Below are 25,615 nucleotides of genomic sequence, written 5' to 3'. Positions count from 1 at the left end.
TTCAGGCCACAGAACAGAGGAAGCATTTTTCTCTGCAGACCCTTTTCAAGCAAGAATGACATTTTACTGGCCACAGGCAGTCTCAAGTCTGTCTTTAAAAATTAGAGAGCTGATAAACACTAAATGCAGTGAGTAAAATGCTTTCCAATAAAACACGTCCAGCTTCCTGGTTTTTAGCTTGCATGTTGACATGCAGTTTTAGTTGCATGTCTGCGGTCACCTCTGAATGTAGGGAAATTGGGCTTCGGTTCCTTTAAATAAGAAACATTTTCTGTTCAAGTGAGTCACCTCAGTTTTCCAGCTTTCCAAATCAAGTTTATTTTCTAGTTCTCTCTCTTCAGGAATTTTCTTTCTCTCTTCCTGAAGACCAGAGTTTGCCCTTCTGCTGGAAGGCAATGGTTTCACAGGTTCTCTTTCTTTTATCTCAAGATTTTTTAAAGCCCTGTGGAATTTGGTAGCAAATTCTGAACGTAGAGAGGGGAGAACCAGGAAGTGAGTCTTCCAGGGGGCAGGCATAAAAGCCTGGTGGAGGCATCGAAAGTAAAAGTAAACTTCTTCCTGGAGGCGTTTCCAACCCCACCTCCTGTCTCCCCCTCCCGCTTGCCTCATTTCCAGGGATTTATCTCCAGCTGGGTTTTAAGAACGAGCCTCAGTAATCCGACGTGTGAAGTCAGGCAGTGTGGGGTCTTGTCGTCGGGAGTTTGGTGGCTGGGATGTTGCCAGGACTGTGTGGAGCAGGTGAGTGCCTGGTGCCCAGTTGGCTTCTGGATGCCGCCTTTCTCACTCGAGGACTTCCCGGGGAAGTCACCTCCAAGTCCTGCCAGGGTGCCAGGTTCTGAGTGGGTTCCTATCTGAACCACAGCCCCTGGCTTTGCTACTTTTTAATCTGAGGACACTCCAGTTCCTCTGCTGCCTCGAGTATAGGTACACTGTCTGTCTCCTGCTGGTTTACTTTAGATTTCCCAGAAGACTTTATTTACCTTTTTATGTTTATTTTCTATACCACTTGTCCTGGGGCAGAGGGTTGAGTTGATCACTCAATCAGATCCCGATTCCCTATAAGCCCTTGGTCTTGGGGACCCATGGGCCCCCCGACCCTGCCCTGCTTTATCCATTTTCTTGGATCTCCCCAATCCCCAACCTATCTCCTATCCTCGCTGGCTCCCAAAGTGTGTGTGTTTGCTAGTCTCTCAGTCATGTCCGACTCTTTGCAACCCTAGAATCTGTACCCGCTAGGCTTCTCTGCCCATGGGATTTTCCAGGCAAACATATTGGAATGGGTTGCCACTCCTGTCTCCCGGGGATCTTTGCAATCCAGGGATCGAAACTGCTTTTCCTGCATTGGCACTTGGATTCTTTTCCACTGAGCCACCCGAGAAGCCGGCTCCCAAAGACAACCCTCCTCATCTTATGATACATATCCTTAATTGTTCTGTATCTTTGTGAAATGTACCATTGTTTTGTGTGTGTACACTATGTCTTAAACTCTGTGACCAGAGCAAGAAAATAATTTCTCTGTACCTCTGTTTCCTCATCATTAGTGGGATTAACACTCCCTCAACAGGTAGCTGTGAGGATTTGTTTGATAATAACAGCTTTAGCCACTTAGTGACTGGTGTTGCTCTGTACCCAGTAAGTGTTAGCAATTATTATTACATGTTATGTATTAGTATTCATATTGTAATTTGCTTGTTCTGTTTTTGACTTTTTATTTTTTATTTTTATTTTTTGCAAGTAAGCACTCTGTACTTTAAGTTCTATGTGCTTTGCCTGCTCCCACTTTGTAACCGCTGCTTATTATTCCATGACGGACAGTCTCTACAACTTATATAAGGACTATAGAAGAACTGGCCCACCAAGAACTTGGCTGGCTCCAGCTTGCAAACCTTTGCCATTCTGATAGGTACAAAGTAGGTAGCTCATACCTGCGTTGTATTCCCCAGCTTAGTCATGAATTTGAGTATCATTCGCACACTTTGGCCATCTGAGTATCTCTGTCAAGGAACTCTATAGTCAGATCCATTGTCTTTCGTCAGGGTTTCTTTTCCTTGTTGATCTGCAGGAGACCTTTGTATATTCGAGGTATTTCTACTCCTGTGGCACAAACTGGAAACATGGACATGAAAGATGTGGTCCCTGCCTTTGTGAAGATCACAGCCTAGGATAGGAACCAGCCATAAAACAGCAGGACAGATATTGGGTGGATGTATTTAGGAGGCTGCAAGAAAAGAGCAAGGGGGCACTTCCTGGGACAGGATTTAGCCACTAACAGGTTTTCATTCTGTGGCTGCCTTCTCACTCAGAGTTCTCAGGGCAGAGTCAAGGGAAGTTAAGGGCACAAAAGGAACACAGCACCCTTACCTAGCTCTCTGCAGGTGGAGGGGCATTTTCAGCTATCTTGTTAATCCTCTCGGCTGTGAAATTTGCCCTCTGAAAGCTAATACTCCATTTGGGGAAAGAGAACATGTAGTTTCAAAGAAGAGAGTTTTTTTTGTTTTGTTTTTTTTCTCTACTTTAATCATCAGAAAACAACTGATGAGAGCCAAAAGGCAGGGCTAAAGTGAGTTTTGTTCTCTGTTTTATCTCCAGGTCCCAGTCCATGGTGAGGGCCCTGGGATTTTATTTTTCCTTTGGTGAGTTTGGCTGGGCCTTTTGGGAGGAAACAATATGATTCTAGAGTTTTCTAGACCTAGACTGCTGAGGGTGAGATCTGGTGGTCTTGGGGTCATGGAGGTGATCTTGTATATGAATGTAGGTGGGGGTAACCATGAGAATTTCTGCGGGGGTCAGTAGACCCTCTGAACCATAGTGAGGGCCCATAGTTCCAGAACTCAAGACCACTCAGGAGTGCTCAATGAGTATTATTGAAGGAAACCACTGAAGTCTTAATAATGAACCCATAAAAATCTGTATATTTCTGAAAAGGAAAAGAAAGGGTTCTTAGCTATCATTCAGTTCCTTTTTCCTTTTGGAATGTGGTACAGAAGCCCGGAAGAGAAAATGACCTGCCCAAAGTCACATAGCCAGAGGCAAGTCTCAGATGGCCAGTGTCCCCATCCAGCACCTACCTCTTATTCCACGGGCTCCTTCTTGGAGATGAGGATGTGGTTGCTGCCTGGAGGCTGGCCTGCCTCACTCAGCCTATGGTGACTCAGGAGTTTTGAAAACAGGAAGTAAGCGAGCTACGCTGTTGGTTCTTCATTTGACTCTAATTCCTGTCTTAGATGTACTGAGAGAAGAGGCCCGTGAAGTGGCTGCTGCTGTGAAGGTTCCAGGATCCACCTCTGGTAAGATCTGATGGGACTTTGGAGAGGAAGGCCTTTGATTCTAGAACTCTCTAGGCTACTGAGAATGGGATCTGGCAGGTTCAAGGGCCCATAGGGTAATCCTAGTATTTGAGTGTAGATGAAGAAACTGGGAGAGTTAGCCGTGCCTCTGAAGGCCGTGGTGAGGGTTCAGAGATCCCAGATGTCCGTGCCCCTCCAGCTTTGGTAGATGATGCATTCCTGAGTTTTAGAGGGGGAATACTCCAAGTATATTCATCTTTACAGAGGCCTCACCCTTATGCCAGCCAGACTTATCGAAGAACAGAAACCAAAATTCAAATCTCAACTGACTTTGCTGCTGTAGCTACCCGTCTGTCGACCCACAGACCACCAACATAAACACACACACACCTAAACAGACACACATAGAAACACACACACACAGTGCTAAACACTCAATTGTTTATTTATTTATCTTTGTGGGATGGGGGTGGGGGGATTAAAAGGGTAAAGAACAGTACAGGGAATAATATAATGGCAATAGATTGATAATCAGTATTTGTGGAGTTAACCATTCATAGGTGGAATTATGAATTTCATTCCAACATTGGTTTGGAAATGTGAGATTAAGCATTTACAGGTGAAGTTATACATTCGTTCAGTTTGGTAGGTTTTAAATTTGGCTGGAATGTGGATACCTTTTCTGGGCTGTGTGATAGTGCTGGCTGGGGCCCTGCAGTGAACAGTGCTTGTGTGGGTCTCTGGCAGGTTCTGGGTGAATCCCAATTTGGAGTGGGAATCCTGATTCGGAATGGGAACCCCAATTCGGAGTGATCCTCCTGGATCGGAGGGAATGGCCATCCTATTACCTAGGGCTTTCAGGCCTGAGACTAACTTTCCAGTACTCTTGAGCTGTGAATGAGACACAGATTTTTGTCTCAGAAGAGGAATACAAATTTTGGGTTTATTTTCTCCAGCTTTGAGGTAGTTTTCCATTAGACTGAGAGAGCTAAGATGCTGCTAGAATATTGTTAGAAGGATTGTTTGTGATTAGATGAGATTTATTTGCAATTTAATTGTGGTGTAACAGGCAGTGCTAATTTGGGACTCTGGGATGAGGTGCTAAGGTTTAAATCCAGGCTCCAGCACATACCAGCTTGGTTGTAAGGTTCTGACCTTCTCTCTGCTTTAGTGGATTTGTTAAGAATTTTTGTTTGTTGTTTCTTTTGGGGGTTTCTTTAAGAATTCTAAAGACTGTATAGTCCATGGGTTCACAAAGAGTTGGACATGACTGAGTGACTTTCACTTCACTTCACTTAGTCTTTTAAAATTTTAAGTAATTCATAATCTTTAAAAATATTTTGATTATGTGTCTTTATTAAATTTCTTCACTGGCTTCCAACTGCAATTAGAATAAAATCTAAATCTTTGCAGGGTCTGTCACTAAGCCTCTTGAGATGCTCTAATCTGGGCCTGATACCTCTCACTAGTTTATTTCTGAACTGATTTTTCATGGTAATAAAGTGAAGACGATAATAGCAATTTCTAGAGAGGATTGCAGTAAATGAGACAAGAAAAATATTTTTATGTTTATATCGTTATATGTTATAAACATTTATATATCATAATACAAACATTTGGCTATATAAAAATACTTTGGGGCACACATTATAAAAATAATAAATATAGTTACATATCATATAATACAAATATATGTATGTGGGCTTATTACTTAGATATTGTATAATTGAAAGTAAAAGAAAACTTCTGAAGGCCTTTCCATTCCCACCCCTCTCCTCTATCTTGCATGCAATATAAATCAATATATTCAAATTGATATATTCTACATATGTATATGCATACATTATATATGCATATATGTGAATAAAATTGGGAAAGAACCCACAAATGTGACCCCAAAATTACTTCTAAATTTTTCCAAGTGGTATTTTTCTTTTAAAAGTTCTCTAAGGAAAAAGTGTTACTTTTACTACTTTAGGATGAGAAAAATAGAGCAATGACTATTCTTTTTAAAATATTACTCTAATAAAGTTTCTGGCTTATGAGCTCATGCAATAAAGCCAGGTCCCATAAAAAAAAAGTGCCTTTTAGTTCCTCTTCCTACAGATCTTAATCTAGAGATGGCCCGTGGTTAATGGTATAAAATCTGGAGCAGGTAATAGTGCTTCCCAGGTACTACGAGCAGAGAGATGGGTGACCTAAACAAAGACAATATTATACCACAATGTGTTTTGGAAAACCTGGGTCAGGAAAGAAGCCTCACCAGTACTTTCCCTACTAAGTGTCCATTTTAATGTGATGTAAAAATCACTTAGAAAGCACTGCCAAGCTATTACAAAGAAAATGAAATGACCTGGATATAGAGGACAGGAGCCAATCATGTTATATTCAAACTCATGTCATTCTGGCTTTGGATTGGAATTTTTTTGTATGTCAGAAAGTGCTATTGAAAATGTAACAAAAGCCTTAAAAAGCTTTATGTCTTTCATCTCAATAATGCTATTTCTAAGAAATTATTCTAATAAAATAATCAGAGTTGCATTGGAGATTTGTATTGTAAGATCATCCTAAATGTCATCACTGACTCAATGGACATGAGTTTGAGCAAGTTCCAGGAGATGTGAAGAATAGGGAAGCCTGGCATGCTGCAGTCCACGGGGTTGCAAAGAGCCGGACACGACTAAGCAACTGAACAACAACAAAAAATGTCATCAGAGACTGGTTAGATAAATTATTGCCTATGTGTATGATTAGATAACTTACAGATTTTCAAATCCATGTTGTGGGAAAAAAACACGTCAAGTTGTACTTATAATGTTATCAGTGGAAAAATACACTTATACCTCAGAAGTACAGTGTGTTCAAATAGGAGGGAAAATGTATAAACAGTACTAAAATATTTGGTAGGAAAGACAGTAAAATATTATTAGGTAGTTATCTTTGTTTTTCTAAAAAGTTACTTGTTTATCTGTTTGCTTTTGGTCGCGCTGGGTCTTCACTGCTGCCTTGGGCTTTCTCCAGTTGCGGCGAGTGGGGACTACTCTCCCGTTGCGGTGCGCTGGCTTCGCATTGCTATTGCAGGCCGCAGGCTCTAGGTTCGCGGGCTAGTAGTTGTGGCGCACAGGCTCAGTTGCTCTGAGGCATGTGGAGTCTTCCTGGACCGGGGATGGAACCTGTGTCCTCTGCATTGGCAGGCAGATTCTTATCTACTGTACCACCAGGGAAGTCCTATCTTTGTTTTTTATTTTAAGTTTTTAAAAAAATCGAAGTATAGTTGATTTTCAATATTGTGTTAATTTCTGCTGCACAGCTAGTGACTCTGTCACACACGCACATGCGCACGCGCACGCGCACACACACACACACACACACACACACATCATTTTTTTCAATATTCTTTTCCATTATGCTTTATCATAGGATACTGAATATAGTTCTCAGTGCTGTACAGCAGGACCTTGTTGTTTATCCATTCCATTTATAGGAGCTTACATCTGTTAACTGCAACCTCCCGCTTCATCTCTGCCCCTTACCCCCTCTCCCTTGGCAACCTCAAGCCTGTTTCTGTTTCATAAATCCGTTTCATTTGTCCTATTTTAGATTCCATAGATAAGTGATATCATATCTTATTCATCATTCTCTTTCTGATTTACTTCACTTAGTACGACAATGTCTGATTGCTGTAAATTATATTATTTCATTATTTTTTATAGCTGTGATATTTCATTGTATATATATACCAGATCTTCTTTATTTGTTCATCTGTTGATGGACACTTAGGTTGCTTCCATGTGTTGGCTATTGTGAATAGTGCTGTTATGAACATAGGAGTGAATGTATCCTTTTGGATTAGAGGTTTTGTCTAGATATATGCCCAGGAGTAGACTTGCTAGATTATATGGTAATTCTATTTTTAGTTTTCTGAGAAACTTCCATACTATTTTCCATAGTGGCTGTGAGTGAGTGAAGTCGCTCAGTCGTGTTCGACTCTTTGCGACCCCATGGACTGTAGCCCACCAGGCTCCTCCATCCATGGAATTTTCTAGGCAAGAGTACTGGAGTGGGTTGCCATTTCCTTCTCCAGGGGATCTTCCCGACCCGGGGATTGAACCCAGGTCTCCCTCATTGCAGGCAGATGCTTTACCATCTGAGCTACCAGGGAATCCCATTAGTGGCTGTACCAGCTTACATTCAGATAAGGCACTGGCAACCCACTCCAGTACTCTTGCCTGGAAAATCCCATGGATGGAGAAGCCTGGTAGGCTGCAGTCCATGGGGTTGTGAAGAGTCAGACACAACTGAGCGACGTCACTTTCACTTTTCACTTTCATGCATTGGAGAAGGAAATGGCAACCCACTCCAGTATTCTTGCCTGGAGAATCCCAGGGACAGCAAGGCCTGGTGGGCTCCTGTCTATGGGGTCGCACAGAGTCGGTCACGACTGAAGCGACTTAGCAGCAGCAGCAGCAACATTCTCACCAACAGTGTAGGAAGGTTCTCTTTTCTCTACATCCTCTCCAGGATTTGTTATTTATAGAGTTTTTAGTGATGGCAGGTCTGGCTGGTGTAAGGGGTACCTCATTGTAGTTTTGATTTGCATTTTCTCTAATAATTAACGATGTCGAGCATCTTTTCATGTGCCTATTGGCTATTTCTATTTCTCCTTTGGAGAAATGTCTCTCTGGGTCTTCTGACCATTTTATAGTTGGGGTTTTTGCTGTTGTTGAACTGTATGAACTGTTTGTATATTTTGGAAATTAAGCCCTTGTCAGTTACATCATTGGTACATATTTTCTCCTATTCTGTAGATTGTCTTTTCATTTTGTTTTTGGTTTCCTTTGCTGTACAAAAGTTTGTAAGCTTGATTAGGTCCCATTTGATAATTTTTGTTTTTATTTCTATTGCCTTGGGAGACTGAAAACATTGGTACAATTTATGTCTGGAATGTTTTGATTAGGGCTTTTAACTTTGGATGATAGAATTATGGGTGATTTTTATTCTTTTATCTTTCCTGTATTTTCTAAGATGAATACAAAAAGCATTGTTATCATAGTCAGAAAATCATATCAGAAAATAATTGTTATAATATCAGAAAACAACTGCAGAGGGGAAAAAAGGAGATTCTGCTTTCATTTGATTCTGTGGTTGATTTTATTCTGTAAAATGATATTTTAGCAATGGTTAGAACTGGTTAAAAGATCTAAGGACTTAATGATACTAAGCAGAGCTGGACCCAGTTCATATCCTTTCCAGATTCATATACTGGAATAAAAATAGAGCTTTAAGTAGAGCTTTTAAGTTCATGTACATTTTGCATAAGTAACACACGCAAATGGTAAAGATTCACACTGTGCAAAGGGTATAGAATGTAAAGTAAGTCTCTTCCTGTCCACATCCGGGCCTCCCCCAAACCCAGACCTCTAGTTTCTCTCCTCTCAGGCAACCAATGTATTTTCTTCAAAGATCTGTGAACACAAAAACTAGGCACTTTATGAGTTTGGTATGTCACTTTCCAGAATTTCTGTACCTTTTTTTTTTTCCCTGCTTTTATAAGTATGTCTATAATCACTGAAAATCTAATTGTATTGTTTGAGTGTTTCTGAAAAGTAGCTATATGATTCTTGGTTATTATATCTTCACTGACATAACACATCTTGAATATCTACGCATTTTAATTTCAGAAGGTGGAGGGCATCTTCTTAAGTGCTGCACAACTTTCTGTGTGTGACCATACTGTAGTTGACTTAGCCATTCCTTTATTGGAGGACTTTTGGGATGTTTCTAGTTGTTCAAGCTTACATATCATGCTGTCGATATGTACAAACCCTGTAGAGCACATGTGTGCTCCTATAGAGTGTGATTTAAGGAATGAACTCACTAGTCTGTTCCCTGGAATGTCCAGCAGTTTTATTTGTTGAACTTTGAATTTATGCTTTTAGGTGCTGGCCAAATATTTAAGATATCAAAATATTTTTATGATAATTGATTGCTTTTGCAGTGAATGATCTAGGCTCTGCAGTCTTTATGAATCCAATGTAAAACAAAATGCATCTTCCCAAGAAACTGTCCCTACAGTTGCCTAATCAAGAAAACAGTTTGTCTAAACAGTAATGCCCGCTCTAGACCGAAAGTGTGAAAAAAAGTTTTGCCATGATTCCAATTCTAAAAAAAGAAATAATCAGAGGTATGCCCAGGATATATGAAAAAGTCCCTCAGTGCAATATCATTTTAACAGTAAAAAAACAGAAAATTGCTTAAAATCAATTTTATTTTCACATGCTGGAATTCAAGAAATATTTAAAATATGCCAAAGAAGAATGTTTATGGTAAGAGTAAACGTTCATTCTAATTATTAAGTGGATTTAAAAAAACCCAGGTGTACATGTTTGTTTTTTATATAAATGTATCTTTATGTGCATGTGATCTATGATAATGACAACTGTGAACATGTTATAATTTATTATATTTTCAATTTTTACCCTTCCCCCTCAAAAAAACCCCACTATTCTATAATCAGCATTGGGAGGTTGGAAGTGTTTTTAGAAAGAAAAGCTAAAAAGCTTCAAAATCTTTAGGGTTACTTTAAAAGAAATTATTTTTCTGTGGGCCACTTTTAAAAAATACTAAAATTTATCTTAATGTTTCTATTTTATTATCTGATGTACAAAATACACAGGTCCTGGTTCACTCTATCAGCCCTCAAGTGATAGTGAGGGTTCGTGGTTTCATCCAAGAATGTCAGTGAATGCAGGGAGCTTAAAAATTCAGGAGCCTTGCTTCAGGGAGGAAAGAGATCCAAACAGGTTAAGATTATTTGATGTCAAGCAAAATGCCCAGGGGCACAGAGTCTGTGGGAACAAGCAAGTGATGGAGCTGAGGTTAAAGGTTTTCTAGTTCAAGGTTTGCAGACAGTAGCCCTGAGGTAAGGGAGCATTTGAGTAAGCCTTCAAGGAAAAGTTCTTTAACTATGGAGAGGTTGAAAATTGCTGCTTCCAACTGAAGTTTCCAGTGAAGAAGCAGGAAAATTAGGAGGGTAAGAGAAGTGTTCAGGTTACATGAACACTTATAACCACCTGCTGTGGGGCTGGTGGTGTCCAGCCCCACAGCCAAGGTGTTTCCTTTCTTTCAGGTAAACATGCCTTTATTCAGTAGTTGTTGGTCGTTACTCTAACATTATAAACATTATAGGGGTCACATACTCAAAGTGGGGCTTCCCTGGTTGCTCAGAAGGTAAAGAATCTACCTGCAGTACAGGAGGCTTGGGTTTGATCCCTTGTTTGGGAAGATCCCCTGGAGAAGGGAATGGCTACCCACTGCAGTATTCTTGCCTGGGAAATCCCATGGACAGAGGAACCTGGAGGGCTACAGTCCATGAGGTGGCAAAGAGACAGACATGTCTGAGCGACTATCACTTTCACTTTCTTTCATACTCACAACACTGCAGGAGAGGTTGTTCTTTTGATCTCACCTTACAGAGGAGAATCTCACCCTAAGAGGCTCTGAACTGCCCAGGCCTGGGCCAGACCCACCGTGGGTTCTGGTCTAAGTTCTGTCTGACCCCACAGCCCCACTGCCTAGACACTCAGCTGCTGGTGAGATGCCTGGCTTTGACAGTGACCGTGTAGCCCGCCTCATGTAGTTATGTCCCAGTCTTGTTACTATGCTGTGTCTGACACGAACCCTGCTCCAAGGGTTCCTTGTGCCTAGAATATAGGCTTATCAGAGCAGGGAAGGTGAAGGAGAAATCCACGGTGACTCAAGGGGCTCAAGGGGGAACACTCCAGATTCAGGGCTACTTGTGTGAAGCCTGTCTGTGGTTTCCTGAAACACTACCCTCTCCCTTTCTTACCTGCTCAAACGTGTGTGTGTTAGTCACTCAGTTGTGTCTGACTCTAGGAGACGCCCATGGACTATAGCCTGCAAGGCTCCTCTGTCCATGGAATTCTCCAGGCCAGAATACTGGAGTGGGTAGCTGTTCCCTTCTCCAGGGGATCTACCTGACCCAGGGGTCAAACCCAGGTCTCCTGCATTGCAGGTGGACTCTTTACCATCTGAGCCACCAGGGAAGCCCACTCAAACAAGTCAATATGTGGAAATAGGGCTTTCCTGGAGTCTCAGTGGTAACAAATCTGCCTGCCAATGCAGGAGACCTGGGTTCGATCACTAGGTCAGAAAGATTCTCTAGAAAAGGAAATGGCAGTCCACTCCAGTATTCTTGTCTGGGAAATCCCATGAACAGAGGAGCTTGACGGGCTACAGCCCGTGGGGCCAAAAAAGAGTCAGACACGACTTATCGACTATACAATAGCAACATGTGAAAATACCCCATAATCTGAGTGGAAAGGCTGACCAAGTTCTTCTGAGTTCCATTTCCAGTCTAGGGTTCTTGACTAGAGAGCCAGTCTGGAGGCCCTTGGGGGACAACACTGCATCGTGTCCTCCCACCACCATTGTTTCTGCCAGATCATATCACTTTTCCCACCTCCAACCCTTCCAATCTGTCCTCCACACTTCATTTTATTTTTAAAGTATAATATTTATTTTATACTGGAGTCTAGTTGATTTACAATTTTGTGTTAGTTTCAGATGTACAGCAATGTGATTCAGTTATACATATATGTATGTCCCCCACACTTTAAATGTTAATACTAAATTGGATGACATCATTGTCGTGCTTACGATGCTTTCTTTGTTCCCCGTTATCTCCAGGACAGAGCCTGACCCCCTTGACCCATGGTCTGGGCCCTTTATAATGGTTCCTGGCCACAGTTCCATCCCTTTGTCTCACCATTCCCCCTTTCAGACTCTTCAGGGTTACTTTTTGAGCTCCCCATGCCTGTCTGAACTGACCTGAACATTCTTGCTTCCATCTTTTGCATACATTATTTCCTTCAAGAATTGTCCTTCACCATCTTCTCCCCAAAGGTGACTCCTCTCCAGGAAGCCCTTCTCCCAGGCTGAGTTAAGGCTCTATATTTCTCCTGTGCTCTGGTTACAACTCTCTGACCACTGATTAGTTTGTAAATCCATTTTCCAAAACAATGTTATGTTCCAAGATGATAACGAGTGGGAACCTGTTTGTGTGTTTTTTTTTTTTCATTTTGTTTTTCTTCTTCCCTGTATCTTTAACATAATCTCTGGCATATAGTAGATGTAATAGCATTTGATGAAGGAACAAACCAGTAAGTGGTAGTTTTCTTCCTCATCTGAAAATAACATTGTGTTTTAACCTAGGTAACAACTACATTCTCCTAACACTTGAAAAGCATGGATCTCACCCAATGTCTCTATAAAATTGGAGAGCAGCTGGGCAGTGACGACCTGGCTGCCCTCAAGTTCCTAAGCCGGGACCACATCCCATATAGGAAGCAGGAACCCATTAAGGATGCCTTGATGCTATTCCAGAGGCTCCAAGAAAAGAGAATGTTGGAGGAAAGCAATCTGTCCTTCTTGAAGGAGCTGCTTTTCCAAGTGAATAGACTGGATCTGCTGCTTAACTACTTGGACACCAGCGAGGAGGAGATGAAGAGGGAGCTTCAGATACCTGGCAGGGCCCAGATCTCTGCCTACAGGTGGGGAGAACCTCCACGGTGTGGACCTGGGAGCTGTGGGTTTGAATGGATACATCTTTATGGGCAGGGCTGATATTGTATATAGGTTGTCTGTATGGAGTGACTTTGGAGGCTCTGGTAAGAAGTTTCACCAAGGCCAGGGTAAGAAATGTAGAGACTTTATGCAGAATTCAGAGGAAAAAAATGCTAAAACCAATAAAGTAAAATTTTCTTTACAGAGTGAAACATTACCAATAGGTACATGTGCTAACTGCCTCAGTCATGTCCGACTCTTTGTGACCCTATGGACTGTAGCCCTCTAGGCTCCTCTGTCCATGGGGATTTTCCAGGCAAGAATACTGGAGTGGGTTGTCATTTCCTCCTCCAGGGGATCTTCCCAACACAAGGATCGAACCTGTGTCTTTTATGTCTCCTGTATTGGCAGGTGGGTCCTTTACCACTAGCCCCACCTGGGAAGCCACTGAAATTCAAATAGCCATGCTTTAAGCATTCTAACTCTCCTTTCTGTTACATGTCTGTTATCTTGATGCCTCTGCTTTGCTGATGTTCATACCATGCACTCAACTTTGCCTATTATTAAATAAAGCATTGCAGCTCCCCACTCGAGAGCCCCTCCCATCTACTTGTGGATGACTATGAAATTCTCCACAGGGTTTTAGGCTTTTATTATACACTTTAAGGCTTGTGTTACTAAGTTCTTCAGTGAGGTGTGTGCTGCCAGTCATTCTGGATTGGCCAGACTGGACCCCCACAATAATTTTTTTTTTAATGGTATAAGATAATCATTTTTTTAAAAAAAATGTTCATCTATTAACTTACTAACAGTTGTGCTGGGTCTTCAGTTCTGCACCTGGACTTTCTCTAGTTGTGGCGAGTAGGGGTCACTCTGTCTTGCAGTGCACAGACTTCTCATTGTGGTAGCTTCTCTTTTGTGGAACGTTGGCTCTAGGCGTGTGAGCTTCAGTTGTTGCAAGACTCTGGCTTGGTTGTTTCACTGCACATGCTTAGTTGCTCCACAGCAAGTGGAATCTTCCCCAGCCAGGTATAGAACTCATGCTCCCTGCATTGGCAGGCGGATTCTTACCCACTGTTCCACCAGAGAAGTCTTAAGATAATCATTTCTAATCTATTCCTGGCCATACAGTGGAAACACCCACTGTAATAACCAATCATCCTAAAGGTTAAACAGCTTCCACAATTTCACTTCATAAGCCAGTCTGCAATACCCAATGACTGCTTAATCCCCATGACTCCAGATACTGTCAGAAGAACAGCACTGGCTTGGGCTGTCTGTCCTGCCAAAGGCTTAACACAGTAGAGAAATCATTTTTCTAATTGTTCTGGAGCCTATGGGCCTGAACTTGAGGTGTTAACATGACGGGTTCCCTTTTGGAGGCTCTAAGGGAGAAAGGTCCCTCTTCTTTTAAAGACACCAACCATTGGGTTAGGACCACCTTAAGCCAGTCTACAGATGGACAAGGTAATGAGGGTATGAGGGGCCCAAATTCAAAGGGTGAGGGGCAGGGCAACTGGGTATGTTCGGAGAGGAATGGGGAGATGGTGGTAAGGCATGGCCAGAGATGAAGAGGCAGACTTAGGCTCAGTTCACAAAAGCCTGTGTTCCAAGAGGAGGTGTTTGGCCTTCCTATTGAAGGGAGTGGCTGGGAGAACATTGACTAGTTTTAATTGAAGAATTAAAACTGATGTGTGTTTTGAAAAGAATAATATCCAAAATCAAAGCTTTTCTTTCTTTCTGTGCAACAAGATCTTAATCCTATAGCGAAGGACAAGGGAAAAACACAATTCACTCAACTGATATTAACTTAAAGTTAAAATTGGGGAACTTTTAAAATTTTTAATTAAAAATTAAAAATATTTATTTAGTTATTTTGGCTGTGCTGGGTCTTCATTGCTGCACACAGGCTTTCTCTAGTTGCAGAGAGCACAGGCTACTCTTCGTTATGGTACATTGAACCTGGGGCTTGTGGGCTTCAGTAGTTGCAACTCTTGGGCCCTAGAGCATGGGCTAAGTAATCGTGGCACACAGACTTAGTTACCCTGCAGCATATGGGATCTTCCTGGACCAGAGATTGAACCCGTGTCCCCTGCGTGAGCAGGTGGATTCTTAACCACTAAACCACCAGGGAAGTCCCTGGGGAATTTAAATTCCATTAAGAGTGGGACAGTTGAGCTTGAGCCATGAGTCTTCAGTGTCACGACACGAGCCTCTTTCCAAGGACTCAGCTCATAAATCGTGTCATTAGCTGGTTTTATTTTAAAGGGAGGCCAGAGGACCAAGTCCATGTGACTCCATATATCAGATGGGAAATAACTGAAGAAAGTTAGAGTGTTTCTGTTTCCCCCTATAGGATCCTGCTTTTCCAGATTTCAGAAGATGTGAACAAAGTGGAATTGAAGGACTTTAAGTTTTTTTTGAGCCAGGAGATTGCCAAATGTAAACTGGATGATGACATGGTAAGAACTGGTGTCTCACCCGAGGTGTAGCCCTGACGGTGAGTCAGCTGGTGGGGATTTCTGAGACTAAGGAGAGCTCTTGTCAGTAAAAGCATCCTGAATTCTCACTTTTTAACCAAGGGAGAAGAATGCTGTCTGGAATGAATGCTGTAGATATGATGTCTTTGTATAATATAAGGTGCTGCTCACATTAATTATCAGGGACAAGAAAGAGTGAGGAACAAAGGCTGGTTGTGGGAGCCCAGGTCAGTGTGGGGGCCTGCAGAGCCAGGAGAGCCACTGGTGGGCCTGAGACCATTTCCCCACTTCTGCAGTCTCTGAAAACCTGGGACCTGGAACTCTGTGTGTGTGTGTGTGTGTGTGTGTGTGTGTGGTATGGTGTGTCTGTACGTATGTGTGTCTGTGCTGCGATGTAATGCTGTATGTATGTGTGTGTCTGTGTGTGTGTATGGTATGGTGTGTCTGTATGTATGTGTGTCTGTGCTGCGATGTAATGCTGTATGTGTGTGTGTTTGTGTGTGTATGTGTGTATGGTATGGTGTGTCTGTACGTATGTGTGTCTGTGCTGCGGTGTAATGCTGTATGTGTGTGTGTTTGTGTGTGTGTGTGTGTATGGTATGGTGTGTCTGTACGTATGTGTGTCTGTACTGTGATGTAATGCTGTATGTGTGTGTGTTTGTGTATGTGTATGTGTGGTATGGTGTGTCTGTATGTGTGTCTGTACTGTGATGTAATGCTGTATGTGTGGGTCTGTGTGTGTGTGGTATGGCATGTCTATACGTATGTGTGTCTGTGCTGCGATGTAATGCTGTATGTGTGTGTGTGTATGGTATGGTGTGTCTATACGTATGTGTGTCTGTGCTGCGATGTAATGCTGTATGTGTGTGTGTGTGTCTGTGTGTGTATATGGTATGGTGTGTCTGTACGTATGTGTGTCTGTGCTGCGATGTAATGCTGTATGTGTGTGTGTTTGTGTGTCTGTGTGTGTGTATGGTATGGTGTGTCTGTACGTATGTGTGTCTGTGCTGCGATGTAATGCTGTATGTGTGTGTGTTTGTGTGTGTCTGTGTGTGTGTATGGTATGGTGTGTCTGTACGTATGTGTGTCTGTGCTGCGATGTAATGCTGTATGTGTGTGTGTTTGTGTGTGTATGTGTGTATGGTATGGTGTGTCTGTACGTATGTGTGTCTGTGCTGTGGTGTAATGCTGTATGTGTGTGTTTGTGTGTGTCTGTGTGTGTGTATGGTATGGTGTGTCTGTACGTATGTGTGTCTGTGCTGCGATGTAATGCTGTATGTGTGTGTGTGTGTCTGTGTGTGTGTATGGTATGGTGTGTCTGTACGTATGTGTGTCTGTGCTGCGATGTAATGCTGTATGTGTGTGTGTGTGTCTGTGTGTGTGTATGGTATGGTGTGTCTGTACGTATGTGTGTCTGTGCTGCGATGTAATGCTGTATGTGTGTGTGTGTGTCTGTGTGTGTGTATGGTATGGTGTGTCTGTACGTATGTGTGTCTGTGCTGTGGTGTAATGCTGTATGTGTGTGTGTTTGTGTGTGTCTGTGTGTGTATGGTATGGTGTGTCTGGACGTATGTGTGTCTGTGCTGCGATGTAATGCTGTATGTGTGTGTGTTTGGCTGTGTGTGTGTGTTGCAGTGCACTGGTCACTGAGCTGTTGTTGAGGACCCTCAGCCTGGAGGTGCGTGGGTGCCAGAGGCAATGTAGGGTGTGAGGCCGTTCCCAGGGCTGTTGCCATGGGGGCTGGGCTGCTGCGTCTCAGCCATGTGCCTGGGCTGCTTCACTGTCTTCACATAAAAGTGTCCATAGATGGTTGGGCCTGGGGACTGGGTGACATCTGAGGTGACTTCTTCTCTGTCTTATTTCTGTCCTTTTGGGCCAGAAAACATGAATTCCCTCCCTGATAGTTTATTGATTGACTTTATAAGACCAGGATGTCCACTTAAGAGGATCAGCTTGGGAAGCTAGGTGGGTGTCTAATTTGGAGGAAGTGGAAATAAAAAAAAAAAAATCTAAAAGTCAGTAAAACTCCATCCTGTTTTCTAACTTGATTTCTCCTCCCTCTAGACTTTGCTTGATATTTTCGTGGAGATGGAGAAGAGGACCATCCTAGGGGAAAATAACTTGGACACCCTGAAAAGAATCTGTGAGCAGGTCAACAAGAGCTTGCTGAAGAAAATCTATGATTATGAAGAATTAAGAAAAGGTATAAATAACCTGAGAGCTGTGAATCAGCAAAATGTAGTCTTAAATTGACAGATGCTTCTATGTCACAACTGTTTCTAATCAAATGTGTGTATGTTTCTTTTAAGATTCAGAGAGAATAATGAGACTTGAAAGAGATCCAGATGAATTTTCAAATGGTAATACTTGCAGATATGTTTTCAAGGTCTATTTAGTTAATTTACTTCCCAGCCACCTGCCAGTGGAGGAGATGCAAGAGATGTGGGTTCAATGTCTGGGTCGGGAAGACCCCATGGAGAAGGAAATGGCAACCCACTCGAGTATTCTTACCTGGAAAACCCCATGGACCGAGGAGCCTGGCGGGCTACAGTCCACGGGGTCTCAAAGAGTCAGACAATGACTAAACTACAAGCCTCATTGTCTCCTCTCTACAACCTTTACCACATCTGCGTCTTAATGGACCTGCTCTCCTAATAGCGGTGGCTACTAGTCACCTTCTCTGCACACTGGAAGATGTAAAAGGAATTGTCAAAAGGCAGAGACCCTGTAACCTCAGGCTGGCAAGTTTGAAATACAGGCAGAATGAGTCAGCAGTAAGATTTTCCCTTATTCTGTGGACTGCAGTATATTATGTTCAAGGCAGTCAGTGAATTTACATTTTAAAAGGGACCTTATGTTGTCCTGGGTGCCACCTCTTTCTTAACCAATATCTTCCCTGTCACATTTCATTCCAGACATGTCACAATCGCTTCCAGAGCAGGGCTCCTCTGAGATGCTGGCCATGTCAGACTCTCCAGGAGAACAGGGCAGTGAGTTGCAGGTACCAGGAAATCCCCATTTCTTCCCCCTTTTGTGCTGCAGATTCTAGTTATTGTGTTCCTGAGCTTTTTTTTTTTTTTTTTCAAATAAACTAATAAGGGACAGAAACAACGAAAAGTGCTGAGAACTATAGAAAAATTCCACAAAAGCACAAGTTTAAACTGTGACTTTGGAATTTGGTAAAGGTGATCTCTTTGGTTTCCCGTGTGTTAAATGTCTAGTTTAAAACCAAAGATGTAAGAATTGGAGGACAGAGGAGTAGGGAGCCTCTAACCTGATCCCTTTAGCAGCTGCCTCAGCCTAAATGGGAGGGAGCTTTTGGGGGGAAAGTTGAGCAGGACTGGAAGAAGCAAAGTCTTCGTTTAGCTTGGTATTTCAGAACTGTTTCTCCTTTGTGATTAGGCGTTAAGCAGCAAATGTTCACAATCTAGTCATCTCTATGTTCTCCTCTCATTGAGCAGGCCCAAGAATTGCCTTTCCTGGTATCACTTATGTTTCTGTAGCCTTCAACACTTTACCACCTTCTTATTCATCAGCCCATTCACTCTTCCCAGGGAAGCAGAGGAATTGCTATTAGCCAAAAGTCTAGTGAGAAAAACTTGAAATTAAGCTTAGGAGAGACCATTCATTAGTGGACTTCTGAGCAAATCACCAGACCTCTCTTGGTGTGAACATCAAGGATTAGCCAAAGTCATGTGGCACTTTGTAAACAGTAAAGCACTCTGCTGACGTCATCCCCACCCATCAGCTAATGACCCCAAGGGCAAGAGAGATTCAATAACTTGTCCCAAGTCTTGAGGTTATTGAGCCAGGAATTTAGCCCCCTAGTTTGGGGCCCTTTCCTCTACCTTGAGGAACTGCATGGATTTCCCAGTAAATGCTAAATATCTCAGCACTAAAACAGCCCTGGGGAAATCAGGAGGTCCCCGGGTCACTGTCAAGTACTAGAACCTAGATATTGTAACCCATAGAATAACCTGTCTGTCTCCTCCAGTCACTGTGGTCCTCAGAGCCAAGTCAAGCCATCGGCTTTAAAAATCCTGGGACCCTGCTGTGTTGTGTGATGGATAGGTCCTCAGCTGCTAGCCCAGAGCGTGGATGAGATGATCAGAGAGCCAAGAGAATCACAAGGCACAAAGGGGCAGCCTAAAGACAGCACTACAATAGTCCTTAGTCCCGCAACTCCTGATTGAGCTCTCTCAAATGAATAATAAATCCTAGCCCCTGACACAGATGTTCTGTGCCTTGGGCAGAGATGAGAATAAATAATACTAATATTATTCGACAACAACACTATATGACAATTATATGACAACAACACTATTAATATAAGTACGAATGCTCAGGAGACTCAAATATTGGGACACTGACTTTATACACTAAACTGTGGGGAAGAAGTCTGGGGATCCTTTGTCAGGGGAATGAATGGAAACTAGTTCCTTAGGGGAGCAGTGCCAAGTTGGGGTGGGGCCATGGAAAGTACATTCGCATCCCATTTGGGCTTGGGTGATGCCTAACCAAAGCTGACCCAGAGAGTCAGCTCCTGGGTTGGATTTTTGTTTTCCAGACATCCGACACAGTTTACCGAATGACAAGCAAACCTCGGGGATACTGTTTGATCTTTAACAATTATGATTTTAGCATAGCACGGGAGCAGGTGCCCGAACTTCACAGCCTTAAGGATAGGAATGGAACACACTTGGATGCAGGTACAGTAGAACAGAAAAGAAATATTTCTAATACCTATGTTTTTGTTGAAAAGGGAGAACCAAAGCTGCATCAACAGGGCCACATGTTTCAAAAAGGTGAATAACATCATATTTCCCTGTGGACACGAAGAACATTCTGATATATTTGCTAGTTTTCTGCTTTTGTTTTTTTTGAATTAATTTTTAAAATCAAAGCAATAGATTTATAAAGATAAAATAGTAAATCTTACTAAAAGGCTATAAGCAACAATAAACTTTATTTTTATTTATTTTTGGCTACACCAGGTCTTCGTTGCTGCACGCAGGCTTTCTCTAGTTGCAGCTAGTGGCCTTCTTGTTGTGGTGGCTTCTCTTGTCGTGGCTTGAGGACTCTAGAGTGCAGGCTCAGTAGTTGTGGCTCATGAGCTTAGTTGTCCAGGGGCACGTGGGATCCTAGTTCCGGGACCAGGGAACAAACCTGGGTCCCCTGCATTGGCAGGTGGATTCTTATCCACTGGACCACCAGGGAAGTCCCTAAACTTCATTTTTAATGCAACTAAATGCATAGAGCTTCTGGAGAGTGTATTAGGTGTTGGGTGAAAACATTGCTTTGGTATAAACCGTTTATGGAAGTTGGGCTCTGAGTGCAGCAGAAATTGAGTTCTTAACATAAATAGCATTTTCAAATGTTAAACTAACCAGAAATTCTTTGGCTCAGTCTTTTCCGGCTAAGATTGAGATCTTACAGGTTGAATGAAAAATAATTTGCATCATGTGAAAGTAGATATGATGACAACTAAAAGCAATAAAATAAATAATCCAACTCAATCCATAGTGATATTAAGAATTTCAACTTGATGAAAGAATTTTTGAAAATGGTGTTTATGAGTCATAACATCAGGTAATGACTTATTTTTTTTAATAGAGTAGCACTTAGAAAATTAAGATAGGTTGATTTTAATCATCAGGACTCTGTGAATGTTTTCTGTTAACATTTGTTTATTCAAGCAAGTCTATGCTAAGGTTTTTAAACAGCCATAGAGCTTAAGTTCACTGGCTACATCATTTATCATCATATAGCTTGGTTTATTTTAATAAGAAAGGAAGCATATTAAAGAATATTATATTTACATAGTACTGGTAATATATACATTTCTACTGCTTCAACTAAATGTTATAAATGTTTAAGAACACCAAGTGCTCATCATCCACAATAGAAACTCAATGCAAAAGTCTAAAATTTATAAATAAATAAATAGAAATGTACCCAAATTCATTACAAAATGGAGACTTATACCCCCCTCCCCCAAATAGTTAAAAGTTGAAAGTGGTTGCCTTCACAGAAATGGCTGGACAGAATATAACTGGGTAGTAGGAAAGAGTAGAGAAGGGGTAACTTTTTTGTAATAAGTCTTTTAGTTCTACTTGACTTTTAAAGCATTCATATCTTGTATTTTGATAAACAGCTCTGAGAAGATACAGGATAAAATAAATATGGATTTTGTATTAAAAATTTGTTTTGCTTTCTTTCTGGTTATGTAAGTAGTACAGTTAATTTTTAGACTGGTTAGGTAGTAAGCCTTAAAAACAGTTTACCCATCTTGTAGACTAGTTGAGAAAAGACAATAGCAGTCTCCCCTTTCTCATTTGCCTGAGAACTGGGAAATGTTTGCAGCTAGTGGCAGTAAATATTAGAAGCCTATGGAATCCAGCCACTAACATAGTGGGTCTTGTTCTTAAATTCTGGTTCAAATTCTTATCTGATCAATGTTCTCTCTAGTTCTAGGTTGTGGTCTAGGATTTACTGCTGTATAGTATTGACTTTTCTTTCTTTTGTTTTCAATAAACTTATTTATTTATGGCGGCATTGGGTCTTCATTGCTGTGTGTGGGCTTTCTCTAGTTGCAGTGAGTGGGGGCTACTCTCTCTGTGGTGTGTAGGCGTCTCATTGTGGTGGCTTCTCTTCTTGCAGAGCATGGGCACTAGAGTATGCAGGCTTCAGTTGTTGCTATGCCCCAGGCTTAGTCGCTCCAAGGAATGTGGAACCTTCCTGGACCAGGATCTAACCCATACCCTCTGCACTGGCAGGCAGATTCTTAACCACTGAACCACCAGGGAGGCCCAATATGATTTTTCTTGTTTCACTTTTCAGAGGCTTTGGACAAGACCTTTCGTGAACTTCATTTTGAGATAGTGCACTACAGAGACCAAACAGCAAAGGGAATCTGTGAGGTTCTGAAATCCTACCAGAAGAAGGACCACAAAACCAAAGACTGCTTCATCTGCTGCATCCTCACCCATGGAAACAAGGGCACCATCTATGGCACCGATGGGCAAGAAGCCCCCATCTATGAGCTGACCTCCTACTTCACTGGATCAAAATGCCCTTCCCTTGTTGGCAAACCCAAAATCTTTTTTATTCAGGCTTGTCAAGGGGATAAGTACCAGAGAGGAATAGCTGTTGAGACCGACTCAGAACAGATGGAAGCCTATTTAGAAGCAGATTCATCACCTCAGAAGAGATATATCCCAGATGAGGCTGACTTTCTGCTGGGGATGGCCACTGTGAACAACTGTGTTTCCTACCGAAGCATCTTGAAGGGGACCTGGTATATCCAATCACTTTGTCAGAACCTGAGAGAAAGATGTCCTAGGTAATTTTTGCTTATTCAATCCTACATTCATCTCCAAATGTCTAGTTGTGGATCACGTAGCTGATTCTCAGGTCAGTTGCAGAGTGAAAGAGACAGCAAGTGTTAAGATCTTTAGTTCACAGATGGAAAAACCTGAGATGCTTACAGAGGATTTTCTTTTATTTAGCACAAAGGGCCATCAGTATATCATAGAGCTGGAGAGATGGCAAAATCATATAGTACAGCTCTGTTTTTAGGCAGAAACATGACTGAACCCCCTCAACAAGTTTGGAATTTCAATGTTTAACATTCTCTTACTCTGTCAAAAGTGAAAGTGTTAGTTGCTCAGTTGTGTCTGACTCTTTATGACCCCATAGACTGTAGCCCACCAGGCTCCTTTGTCCATGCAATTTCCCAGGCAAGAGTACTAGAGTGGGTTGCTATTTCCTCCTCCAGGGTATCTTCCGAACTCAGGAGCAAACCCAGGTCTCCTGCATTGCAGGTGGATTTTTCTTTTTTCAAACCATCTGAGCCACCAGGGAAGACTTCTATAATAGCTCACCAACCTCAAACCCTTTTGTGGGAGTTAAGAGCCAAGAATAGAAACCTTTTATATTGCCAATAATTTGACTGCTTTGAAGCTCACAACATGTGGGAAAATATCTTTTTCTCATTTATTATCTTATGTTTCCATTAGTTAAATGATAGTTTTGTATGGCTTAGTTCACCTAATGTACATACAACCAGCGAATAAATAGCAAGAACTCCTCTGCAAGTTGCTTCTAGTTTTGTGTCTCATTATGTTTTAAGTGTGTGAAGAGCAAGAATTGTCCATGGCAGAGAAAGGACTGAGAGGGAACCATAACATCTAGGCTACATTTTTGTTTTGCAACTTAGACAGTTAATGAACCTGCAAGGTTCCAGGGAGCTAGCTACAGAGGTGAATGAACAGGTTGCCCAACTAAACTGATAAGAGGTGCTGGTGAGAAAGGGGTGGAGTTGCTGCAGGAGACATTCTATTTCTACTTGCTTCAAGTTTGATGGGGCCATCAGTGAATCCACAGAAGCAATGCCACTTTGAGGCAGAGGATGTTGAGGGGCCTTGAGGAGATTAGTGGGTAAGTGACATAGTACTTGGAGTTGCTGCTGCTGCTGCTAAGTCACTTCAGTCGTGTCCAACTCTGTGCAACCCCAAAGACGGCAGCCCAACAGGCTCTGTTGTCTCTGGGATTCTCCAGGCAAGAACACTGGAGTGGGTTGCCATTTCCTTCTCCAATGCATGAGTGAGGTATGAATAGGTCAGGAGGGAAAGAAACCAAATCCAGTGTTGACACTGAGGTTTTGGATGGTCTTAAGATCCCAAATAAACCAAAGGTAAGTTATGAAGCTCTGAGAACTTCTTTACCGAGAAAGCTGGGGTAGGCCTTGGTTTAACACCTTATGAATTCAAATGCCTGATGTTTTGAGGGAAATAATTATCATTAACCACAGTAGATGATAGTGATTTCCTCCCATAGATATGTAATAACAAGGTTCTGTTACATTTTTCAGGGGTGAAGACATTCTGACCATCCTAACCAAGGTGAACTTCGAAGTAAGCAAAAAGGATGACAAGCAAAACATGGGCAAACAGATGCCACAACCTACTTTCACACTGCGAAAAAAACTCTTCTTTCCTCTTAATTGATGCTATTGTTTAGTTGTATAACTAGACAATAGTTATGCAACTGAACAATAGTTAAAATGCTGCTACTTTATTCTCTTTCTTCTTCTTTTTATTTTCAAATAGCTAGGACAGCATGAGGGTCAGGACAACATAATTTTTATGCAAATTCAAGTCTAAATCTCTGGCTTTGTAGACAATAAGAGTCATAGCTGTGGTCTTGATTTCAATTGTATTTTTAATTTGATGAAAAGGTTTAAAAATGAACTAAAATAAACACAAAAAACACAGTAAGTTTAAAAGAAATATCAAAGATCATGGAGGGAGATTTTTGTGATCTGACCTAGCTGAAAAATCCCCTCGACTATTGAGGTTCAGGGTATAAAGTTCCCACATCCAGCCTGATTGCTACTGATGTGTATGATAAGCTGTCCTGGAAACATGTGACCCTCCTCTCTCCTTAGCCATGAGCAGACTCTGATTTTCAGTGGTGAAAACCACCACTCTTTAGACTTCAGTTTCAAAAGCTTAGAGATTATTTTCCTTTTTTAAAAAAATTATTCATAAATGTGGCATTCAACATACTTTTAAGGGAAATGATGTTAATATTAACTCGTTTTATACTTCCAGTACATCTTTTCCTAAGCTATCGTTTATACTAATTTGCAATGTTTTGTAAAATAAAAAAATTTTAAAATTCATATATTAAAGATTTTAAAAATACCAAATGATTTTGTTTTTTAAAGACTCTTTCCAAACTCCTTTTTCAGCTTTTATATACATGCTTCTGCAGTGCTGAACATGATTTGCTTTTTTGCTAACAATGCAGTATGCCTTTTATATGTTTGCTCTTTCTTTATATGTTCAATTCACTTTAAATCTTTAGTAATTAATAATTAGTAATGTAATAAATATTTTTAACAGAATAAAATATAATTTTATCATACTATGCCTTGGAGATTGTTTTTGTTTTTTTGCCAATAGAACCTAGTCTTACAGGTAGAAAATTTTTGGGTCATAGATATGTTTTCCTTGAGCCTTCCAATATTGGTTCACATAGTTGTATTTTTTAAACATTTCTTGTCTAAAAACACCCTACTTCTTCTCCATATTTAAAAATTGGAAGCTGTCACATAAAAACCAGAATACTTTCTTTTGAAGACCAGAGTATCTGACCACATTTACACCATGCTCCTGTTTGGCAACAATAAAATGGGTTCACCGAATTTCCACAACCCTTACCCCATACCCCCAATCCCCACACCATTCTGTCCAATTC

The 25,615-nt window shown here is 41.5% G+C and overlaps 1 protein-coding gene across 4 annotated transcripts; it reads left to right on the top strand.

Annotated features, from left to right (window-relative positions):
- CASP8 (caspase 8) lies at nucleotides 312-25,285 on the top strand. Of its 4 annotated transcripts, XM_005676364.3 has the most exons (11): nucleotides 312-738; nucleotides 2,590-2,633; nucleotides 3,225-3,287; nucleotides 12,522-12,859; nucleotides 15,229-15,334; nucleotides 17,417-17,555; nucleotides 17,662-17,712; nucleotides 18,268-18,353; nucleotides 19,920-20,061; nucleotides 22,193-22,694; nucleotides 24,225-25,285. In XM_005676364.3, the coding sequence occupies exons 4-11, from the start codon at nucleotides 12,555-12,557 to the stop codon at nucleotides 24,358-24,360; spliced, it is 1,467 nt and encodes a 488-aa protein (XP_005676421.1). In that variant the 5' UTR covers nucleotides 312-738; nucleotides 2,590-2,633; nucleotides 3,225-3,287; nucleotides 12,522-12,554; the 3' UTR covers nucleotides 24,361-25,285. The 4 variants fall into 4 exon arrangements, with proteins under 4 accessions (XP_005676421.1, XP_017916423.1, XP_005676422.1 ...); XM_018060934.1 differs by lacking the exon at nucleotides 17,662-17,712; XM_013971078.2 differs by lacking the exon at nucleotides 2,590-2,633 and having other exon boundaries at nucleotides 330-738.

The sequence above is a fragment of the Capra hircus genome, chromosome 2 (assembly GCF_001704415.2).
Source record: "Capra hircus breed San Clemente chromosome 2, ASM170441v1, whole genome shotgun sequence".
Taxonomy (NCBI): domain Eukaryota; kingdom Metazoa; phylum Chordata; class Mammalia; order Artiodactyla; family Bovidae; genus Capra; species Capra hircus.
The sequence above is the reverse complement of the archived record's forward strand: the minus strand, read 5'-3'. Positions and strand labels throughout refer to the sequence as shown.